Source organism: Megalopta genalis, unplaced genomic scaffold (assembly GCF_051020955.1).
Source record: "Megalopta genalis isolate 19385.01 unplaced genomic scaffold, iyMegGena1_principal scaffold0041, whole genome shotgun sequence".
NCBI classification, from domain to species: domain Eukaryota; kingdom Metazoa; phylum Arthropoda; class Insecta; order Hymenoptera; family Halictidae; genus Megalopta; species Megalopta genalis.
Genome location: NW_027476110.1, coordinates 1,440,001 through 1,449,799, shown reverse-complemented (window position 1 = coordinate 1,449,799; position 9,799 = coordinate 1,440,001). Strand labels below are relative to the sequence as shown.

The 9,799-nt window shown below is 53.3% G+C and overlaps 1 protein-coding gene across 1 annotated transcript; it reads right to left on the bottom strand.

Moving 5' to 3' along the window:
- Positions 1 to 3,699: 3,699 nt before the first annotated feature.
- LOC143261203 (uncharacterized) lies at positions 3,700 to 4,893 on the bottom strand. Its single transcript, XM_076527782.1, has 3 exons — positions 4,275 to 4,893; positions 3,841 to 4,182; positions 3,700 to 3,788 (listed from the first exon to the last, which is right to left on the bottom strand). Exons 1-3 carry the CDS (start codon positions 4,891 to 4,893, stop codon positions 3,700 to 3,702), a joined length of 1,050 nt encoding a protein of 349 aa, XP_076383897.1.
- Between the last annotated feature and the right edge of the window lie 4,906 nt (positions 4,894 to 9,799).

The following is a 9,799-nucleotide window of genomic DNA, read 5'->3' as shown; positions in this document are numbered from 1 at the left end:
GAAACACTACACAGCCAGAGCAGCTCACAACACTATACAGACAAACAAGAAACAAATATCACGCAAGCGTTAGAAAGGCGAAACTCCTCAGCTGGCACTCGTTTGTGTCGGCTGAGGGGAACAAGGACCCCTGGGGACTAGTATACAAACTACAAACCAGGAAGGTCCACGCCGCTAAGGCATGCAACAACATCGCTGACAACAACACACACACACTCACATGGCACGACACCGCTGCACTGCTTCTGCGCAGCCTCGTTCCAGATGATGAGACGAGCACTGAGACGCAGCGGCACAGGCGACTTCGGTCTAACATCAGAGAACCGCCCAACACCACCGACACCACACAATTCACCACACTTGAGATCGATGCCGCCATCCGGAAACTGAAAAGGGGGAAGGCGCCAGGCATTGACGCAATGGAACCCGAAATAGTACAAAGGGCCTGGCCCATACTACACGCGGAAATCACCCAACTGTACAACACGTGTCTCTCCTCGGCAACATTTCCAGTAAGAGAAGGTGTTCTGCGCACTGAGGGGGGAGAGACTTTTAGTTTCGACAGACGCTAACGCGCAATCCTCGCTCTGGAGCCCTCGAGGCACAGACGAGAAAGGAGCTCAATTCGAGACTCTGATAGCGGCGTTTAGCATGGACGTTGTGAACGACGCAGCTCAACCACCTACCTTCTGGACGCCAACCGGGTCGTCATACATCGACGTAACCCTGGCGTCGCCTTCCATGTCTCCGTTCATCAGGAGCTGGAACGTAAGGTGTGCGTGGACGACCAGCGACCACAACGCCGTTGACATTAGGTTGCGGGCACCCAGAGCCGCGACGGGGAATCGCGGAGTCGCGAACTCTCGGTTCGACACTCGTCGAGCCGACTGAGAGCGATTCTCCGAGACCCTGTCCGATCTTTCACGATCGAGGCTCGAAGTCCTGAGCCTGGAGTCAGCGGAGGAAACCATAGGAATGGCAGAAACGCTCACAGACATCATCAAGGATGCCTGCACCGCGTCGATGCCGAGAAAGCGTAGATTTAGAAAGTCCAATCCGTGGTGGACGAAAGAGCTGACGGGCACGAAGAAGGCTGTCTACCGAAAGAGGCGTGCCTTCCAGAAGGAAAGAAATGAGTCCTCACGCCTCCTAAAACTGCTGGAGTACCGCACTTCGTTGCGGAACTACAGCACGGAGGTGAAGAGGGCGAAATTCGAGAGTTGGCGAAACTTTGTGTCGTCGTACGGGAACACGGAGCCTTGGGGCATCGTGTACAAGCTGCAAGCGAACAAGCTCCGTGTCGAGAGGGTGCTCAGCACCCTCCGGCGAGCTAACGACAACACCATGAGCGCGGTAGAGACAGCCAACACCCTTCTGGAAGCACACGTCCCGGACGACCGGACAGAAGACGACACGCCCGCGCAGCAAGAAGTTAGAGAGAACGTGCGAATCGCGCCAAACACCGCGGACGCCTCTCCGTTTTCACCGGACGAGGTCGTGGATGCGATTCGCACTTTCGGAAACGATAAGGCACCAGGGCCGGACCTTATCGAGGTCCGAGCGCTGAAGGCCGCCGCGAAAGTAGTGTTAGGACAGTTAGTTCGCCTTTTCAACGGGTGCCTTCGCTGGGGCGTCTTTCCCCCCACCTGGAAGGAGGGCTCCCTCAGAGTGCTCCTGAAGGGAGAGGGCAAGGACGTGAAGGACCTGAAGTCCTACCGACCGATCTGTCTCCTCTCCATCGTAGGGAATACCTTCGAGAAGCTCCTTAAGAGCCTACTCGAACAGACGGCGATGGCAACGGGACGCATCTCCAGCAGACAGTACGGCTTCATGCGCGGAAAGTCGACTGAAGATGCAATTGTCGAGCTGCGCCGCATGGTTGATGCCATGGAGCATCGGCATGTGATAGCGCTGCTATTCGACATTTCCGGAGCCTTCGACAACGTCTGGTGGCCCTTAGTTTTGAAGAGTCTTAGGGACCGAGACTGCCCGCGCAACGTCTTCGAAGTGGTCTCCAACTACTTCGAGGACCGCAAAGTCAGTCTCACCGTCGGGACGGAAAGAGTTTCCAAGCGCGCGACGAGGGGGTGCCCACAAGGCTCCGTCCTTGGCCCGGCGTGCTGGAACCTGATGTTCGACGATCTCCTGAGGTCTCTCGAGGCCTCAGTCGAGAATAGATTCGCCGCCTACGCGGACGACCTCATCGTCCTCGTGGGCGGAAACTGCCGTAGAGACCTAGAGATCGAAGGTCAACGAGTTGTTGACCTGATCCTAGGTTGGTGCAGATCAGCAAAGTTAGAGATCTCCGAAAACAAATCCGAGGCGATTGTCCTGCGCAACGGATATATCGAGAGAGATAGGATAGGCCGGCGGGGAGGATCGCGCCCAGATCGAAAACGAACGGCAGTCCGCGCTTCAAAGCTAGACCACCGACCATTCGGATCGGAAATAAGCCCTTAAGATTCAAACCCTTCGTCAAGTACCTCGGCGTCCACTTTGATAGGGGCATGGGTGTTCGAACCCACTGCAACTATATAAGTGACAAGGTCGGCTCGCTCTTCGCGAAGCTGGGTAGAATGGTAAGGCGTGAATGGGGGCTCCGCTTCGGGGCGCTCTCCGCCGTGTACCGTGGTTTTTTCATCCCGGTGGCAACGTACGCTGCCGCCGGGTGGGCCGACCGGTGCACGGAGGGGGAGCTCAGGGTGCTGAGAGCTGCACAGCGCCGTGCTCTCATCGCGATGACCGGTGCATACCGCCGGTAATCGTGGGACAGCATGTGCCTGGTGGCCGGTGCTACACCCATTGACGTCAAGCTCAGGCAAACCAAAGCCTTGTACGAGACGCGTAAAGGTAAAGACGCCAGACTAGGTAGCATCGTCGTTCCGGCGGGGGCCGACGATGCAAAACATAGGTTAGCGGTCGAGGCGTACAAGGTGTGGCAATTCATGTGGAATTCTTCCCACAAGAGCCGCACCACCTACGCCTTCTTCAAAAACATAGAGGAGAGAGTGGCGGCCAAGTGGACGAAACCGAACCACTACACCACGCAAGTCCTCACCGGCCACGAAAACTTCCGGTCGCGCCTACGCGCGTACGGAGTTTCCGACGGTGAGGGATGCGCGTGTGGTCACGGATCGGACACGGTCAATCACTTCCTCCTCGACTGTCCTAATTTCGAACCGCAGAGAGAAGCCCTCCGCGAGGTAGTACCAGCCGGAGACTGGAAATGGCCGGAAGCGGCACAACACTTCGTGTCGTCTCCAGAGGCATTCCAGGTCTTCTCCGACTTCTGTAGGGAAGCCCTTTGGCTAAAGGGCTTCATGTAGGCAATCCCAGACACCTGTACTCCCCAGGACCCGGAAGGGGACGACTCACGTCCCCATCAACAACCCCACAAACTCCTATCCATCCCTCCCAACTCCCATCCTTCCTCCTAGGTCTTCGCTTAGTGCACGCGAGGCGTCGCGTCACGAGTTCGCCTCCCCGTGGTTCCCCGTGGGCGCTAGTGAAAGGAGGGTAAAACCAGAATTTCGCTAGCGGCTAAAGAACTCGTCCATTGCAAACGGCTCAATGGCACGTGCGGATTTTTCCTTGGCCCCTCTCCTTGACAGTGGTTGGACTGGGGGTAGATGGCAGCTTAGCTGTGTATGCCCGTAAGGGCGAGGTAACATATCCGCGTCATCCTCGCGGTGACCGGATTCACACTAGATGCCCGTTCTGCAATTGGTGTACCTTTGGTGGTGATATGATGTTGTACGCCGTGTTTTTGGTACGCTTTGGAGTTCTGCCTTGTGATTGAACTAAATTCTTTTAGCAGTGTTGAAAAACTGTTAGTCTTACCTATTGTAGTCACTGTTGGTTGAGTCGAATTTGTGACTTTTCCAACTGAAAATAGGTGTGTTTGACTATCAATCAGTCGTTTATTTTTTATGTCGACCAGGAGGCTGTAGTGACCTATAAAATCTGCTCCTAGGATGGCTTTGGATGTATCAGCAACGATGAATCTCCATGAGAACTGTCTCCGAAGACTCAAGTTCACAGAGAGCAGCTGTTCACCATACGTGTTTATGGGTGTTCCATTTGCTGCATACAGTTTAACATCGTTGTCTATTCTTCTTTTGCAGTGCAGAGACTTTGGTATGCATGATACGTCGGCTCCTGTATCTACCAAATATCTCTTGCCTGTTTGTTTGTCGCTTATGATTAGGCGGTTTTTTACGTTAGTACCATCCTGCAACGCCTCAATACGGGATAGTGGGTTTAGTTTCCCTGACTCTTCCTTTTATCGGGTCCTTTCCATTGGCAGGGTTGTCTGCATTTCCACGAGTTCTCGCCGAACTTCCCGTGGAAATAGCATAGTCCGTCGTCTCTAGTTCGACTCCTTGATTTCGAACTATATCTTCGGATTTTGTTGCATTCCGGTCGTCGTCCTCTGTGGGTGTCGCGGACTAATGCTTCGAGTTGAGCTATTCGCTTGGTAAGCTCAGCTATTTCCAAGCTTGGACCGGGGTCACGTGGTCGGGCTTCCTCCTTAACGTGGGGCGCAATGGCCGCTAGCTCGTATTGCGACGATCTTTCGATCGTTTTGTCGGCGAGCAGAGCTAATTTTTCCGTTGAGACTCCTTCGATCACGGACAGGACCTCTTGTACTCGGGCAGGTAGCCGTTGTAGCCATAGCGTGCATAGGACGCTATCGGAAACATTTTTCCCTGCGAGGAGCGTCATTTCTCGCAGTAGTTCCGATGGTCTTTTGTTCTGTAGATCTATTCCCGACAGCAGCTGCCTCAATTGCGTCTCTTCGGACGCTGCTAAACGCGAGATGAGAGCCTCTTTTACCTGAATATACGAGTCGTCCGTCGGAGGTGCAGCTATAACGTCGGCAACCACTTTCATTGATGCGGTATCTAGGTGCCTGATTGCCGCAGCGCATTTTACCGCGTCTGATTTTACTGTATAGGCCGCGAATTCACATTCGAGCATGGCAAACCATAGCTTGGGTTCTTCCCGCCAAAAAATAGGAAGCGTCGCGTTCCTGAACTCACCGCGATTTCCATTTTTCCTTCTTCGTCGGCCATCTTAATTTCCCGGGTTTCGGCACCAATTAATATATTATATTATTATTATTATATTATTGACGCGATTTAAAACTTCCACAGTTTTTACACTACGCGCACAATTGATGGCTCATTTTAATCGTCTTCACTAATAACTAGTTTCCGCGTTTGCTGCTTGGATCTGCGATCAGTATTCCCGGAGGAATCCGGTCACAACGATCGGCGTGCCGGAGCACGTGGCGATCGATGTAAATCTTCCGTTCACTATAACTTTGTTTTTTTCCCAGCCGATTTCCACAATTTTTGGCTCTAACTGTTCCTTTTCGATGGCACTTCACTTCAATACACAATTTGTAATTCTTGCGACTGTTTTAACCACTAATTATCGAGAAAACACGGAGCACGGTATGGCGACGCGTGTGGCGGATTGATTGGTGTTAGGTTCTCTTATATTGATTCTCTGAGAACTGGGATCGATGGCGCGTCGGTAATAAGGAAACACGTGGTTTTAGCCTAACTTGTAACGTACTTTATTTCACGTTATGCGTACGTCTATACGCGTGGGAGACTGGTATTAGACTGAGAGAGAGTCTAGTGGTTTGCGTAGCAACAGCTAGTTACTAAGTTGTAGGTGGCGCTGTGTGCCGCTTGTACGGGCGTACGCCACACGCGTCCTCTCCATGCGACACCTAGCGGCAGAGCCCAGTAGATAGGGACAGTAGGGAATCTCGTTAATCCATTCATGCGCGTCACTAATTAGATGACGAGGCATTTGGCTAAAAAAAAAAATTTATTCCTTTATTACTTGAAAATCGTACAATCATATAACAAGGGAATACTTATACCTTATGAGGTAGCACAATATTCAGGGGGACCTTACAATTTCTAACCCACCCCCATGCGCCTAACCGTTGTAATCCTGGAGTACATGTTGAAGGCGGCCAATGTTCCCATGATGGCCCTGCTTGAGAGAACCTTGAGTTCCTTCTTCCGTATGATACCCAAGTTGAGTAACCCCTGAGCGGACTTAGGACTCCATACTCCCCTCCACGAGATCGTAATGGACAGGTGGCGTACGTCAGAGCTCTGTTCCTTTTGTTTGATTCCAGCTGTAAGGCTAGTGTTGTCGGAATAATAGTGGATCTTTCTCTGATGCGCCCCGTCCAGGTCTGTTTGTTCGCTGACCACTTGTGCGTCTAAGACCAGCGTCGTTCTACCCATTGTCGCGACCAAGTCCGGTTTCCGTATACCTTCGTCCGTAAGGTATGTCGGTTCCGTTTGGACTTGGTAACCTTGATGTCGGAGGTTCTTGGCTGTGTAGGCAACAATGGCATCGTGCCTGCGAATACGCATCCCGTGCGTACGATGGCAGTGTTGAACGACGTGGTTTAGCGTTTCAAGTGCGGAGCATCCTGCTCTGCAGTAGCGGTCAGCTTGCCTCCCTCTTGTTGTCCTGGATCGTGTGGGGAGTGCTGCTATCCTGGTTCTCGTGAAGTTGATGAAGTCCTTGCCCGTCAGAAGTCGGGTACCATCTCCAATCCACGCGTGTTGTTGTGGAGTTTCCCTTTAACCTATCAGCCCACGTCCGTCGATGGAAGAGTGCAGTCGTTTCCTCCAGAGGTCCCCAATGTGAGCCGATTCCGTTATCACCGCGTCGCCGTCCTTGAGTCGTCGTAGGCACTTAGTGATTTCGTTGTCCAGGAAGGCGTCCGTTGGATCGTTTCGGAATTGGTCATGGCCTTGCCGAAGCGCTCGCAATCTTCCCAGTCTCAACACAGGTGCCAACCATCGTAGGGAGGGGATGCCGAGTCCTCCGTCCCTGATGTCCGCGTGTATGTATGCGGTTGGCACGTCGTGTGGGAGATTTAGCCACTTGCGCACGGACGCTCGGATCATCATGTCGACTTTCCTGAGTGTCCCTATCGTTATATCCCAGAGTGCTAGGTGGTAGTACACCCGGGGTATAAGATCTGTGCGCAATGCGTACAGTCTTTGTTGTGGCTTGAGGGGCGCTTTGGCAAGGCAGGCCAGTCCTGGTCCGATCACTTCGTGCGGCCGACATCGTGCTCTGCCCTGGGCGGTGAATTTGATCCCCAGGTATTTCAGTTCTTCCCCTCGCTTCAAAGTCCGAAGTTGCTGTTGGTCGTGGTAGAACTTGGTATCGACATCAACTGCTGTCTTCTTAATGTGGCCATTGGCTTTAATGCCAATGGTCAGACATTTCCCTGGATTGATGTCCATCCCACATTGTCGAAGAAAGGATCCAGTTGTGTCGACCAAGTTCTGCAATCCTCGGGGCGTTTCGGCGAAGAGAATGATGTCGTCTGCGAAGGCGGCTGCGTTGATACACTCACCTCCTATCCTACAGCCTATGTCCGGGGACAGTCTCTGTAGGAGGAGGTGGGTGACCATGTTGAATATGGTTGGCGAGAGTGGATCACCTTGTTTGACTCCCCTACCAGGTGTTATGGGGGAGGATTTCCAACTCTCGCCTTCCAGTGTCGTGGTGCCGTCGTTGTATGTTGCGGTGATGTACTCGGTCATTTCATTGGGGACTCCCATGGTTTCCATGACTGATGATAGAGCGGCGTGCGATATTGAATCGAAGGCCTTCCGGACGTCGATCGAAGCCAGGTACAAGTTCTTGAAACTTCGGTGGTGGTGTTTCAAGATCGCGTCGAGGAGAAAGGTGTTGTCGTTGCACCCGTCCGTATTCCTGAATGCCCTCTGGCGTTCATCAATGTTGATGGCTTTTGCCAGTCGGGCGGCCAGAATACGGTGGAGGCATCTGACCAATACGGACGGGATGGTGATCGGCCTGAAGTCGGCTGGCTCCGTGGCTGCATCGTTCTTGGGGAGGAATATCGTCCTTGCCTTGTTCAGGTGTTTAGGCAATTTGCGGCACATCATTATGATGTTAAAGATTCTCACGAGGACGCCTGGCGGTGTGGCCCTCAGCTGCCGCGCGGTTACTTGGTCGGGGCCCGCTGAGGTGCCCATCGATGGTAGGGCGTCCCTGATGTCCGCTTCCGTGATTGGAATCCATACTGACGTGGCAGTTGTTGGTGGCACTTCAACTGCGGGGGATGCTCCTGATTTTTGCCGCATCACCTCCGTCCAGTATGGTTCCATTATTTGTTGCCCTGGTACTCTGGTAGACGATATTCCTTCCAAGATGTCCCTTATACACCTTGCCCTGTTCTTTTTCCAGCGCACTTGTGTTAGAGCGTAGTTATGACGCCTCTGTTGGCGTCTAGTGCGCTTGGGCGGGGTGTTTCTGTCCCGTCGGGAGCGGTTCCCGGTATTCGGAAGGGGGTAGATCCGATGCAGGTATAGAGCCAGCGACTCCAATGTGTCGTCCTTCCTTCTCGTGGCTGCTTCTTCGACAATCCTTTGGAGTTCTTCTTTACAATACTCGCTGCCGCTGATGGTGGGGAGATTCAATAGATGCTCCAGTAAAGGGTCCCGTGCTTGCTGTTGTGTTGCAGGTGGATGTGCCACCTGGTTTGGAGGCTGGGGCGTAGGTTCCTCGTTGTATTCCTCCAGGAATTGGTGAACGAGGTCTTTGTAGGCGGTTGTTCGCCTATGTCCTTTAATGGATTCAACCGTTCTGTTGCGGAATATTTTCACCAATTCCTGGTTGAGGAATCTCGCTTCAGCCTTCGTAAGCCGGGCCTCCTCTCTGGCTAACAATCTCGTCTCCTCCGTTGTCCATCGGATCTTGGTCTGTGTGGGCAGTTCTTGGTCCGTGACCTCGGGATGGGCCCTCCTTCGATGCACTCCTAGACCTCTTCTGGTGGTGAAGGTCCTACTATCACATGAGTCGCATGGGTGTGTGTTGTACGCTGCTTGGTTCCTCTGCTGCGCCGGGGGTGAACCGCCAGTGGGCGGTCCACTATTGTCATCCGAGGCTAATCTATTATTTAGTGGGCCGGCTGGAGATTTGGGTCGACTGGGCTGGCAACCCTGAAGACCCTTGGCGCCGACCCCCCCCCTTTTACTCCAGTCTTCCGTCAGTAGAAGGTGGAGCGGTGAGCTCCCGTGAGGGCGAGGGGACCGACTTGGAAAAACACCCGGGAAAATTCGGAGAAACCCCGGAAAATTCCACGAGTGGTTTTCCCGTAATCTAGAGCCAGGGGGGCATCGTCACACCACAAGAAAATCGGGGTCGGGGGGGTTACCCCCCGCCGGGTCTTGAACCGGGGATCTCTGTGGTATGAGTCCGACGCCCTAGCTACTAGACCACTTACTCACCTTAAGGTGAGTTTGCTATTGACTTTTGTGATTTAAGGTACCTTTATTAAAGGCACCTTAAGCCACTTTTGTCCGTCAATCTCTTGTCGTTCCTTGTTGCTGTTGATGCGGGCAACCTGAGCGACAAGATCGGCGGTGTGGTTTTACTAGTAATGGATGGACTATAACAATGGAGTCCATCCCCTGCACCTACGCATCCTCCTGGCGTCCGACTGGTTGCTTTGGCTGCGCTCCTTGTCCCGATCCTGCTACCTGAACCCTCGTGCCCCGCAATTGCGGGCCTGGGCTTCTGCAAGGCGAAGTTAGGTTAGGAGAGGAAAGGGAGAAGGAGCGTTTCGTCCAGACCCCGCTAGAGGACTCGTCAGTAAGGCGATCTAGCGGGGCCCTGCCTTAGACGCGGACGGAGATTCAGCGAGGGAAGATTATGTTGACGGACAGTTGGAAGACCAGGGAGATGGGAAGCACTCGAAGTGCGTTACCGCTCGATACAC

What these genes read in the sequence shown, in the direction of transcription:
- LOC143261203 (XM_076527782.1), bottom strand. Translation starts at nt 4,893, where the DNA reads ATGAAAGTGGTTGCCGACGTTATAGCTGCACCTCCGACGGACGACTCG. An exon ending in AGGACCCGATAAAAGGAAGA is followed by an intron (nt 4,183 to 4,274) that starts GTCAGGGAAACT and finishes ACAAACAAACAG; the next exon opens with GCAAGAGATATTTGGTAGAT. An exon ending in ACCAACAGTGACTACAATAG is followed by an intron (nt 3,789 to 3,840) that starts GTAAGACTAACA and finishes TTCAATCACAAG; the next exon opens with GCAGAACTCCAAAGCGTACC.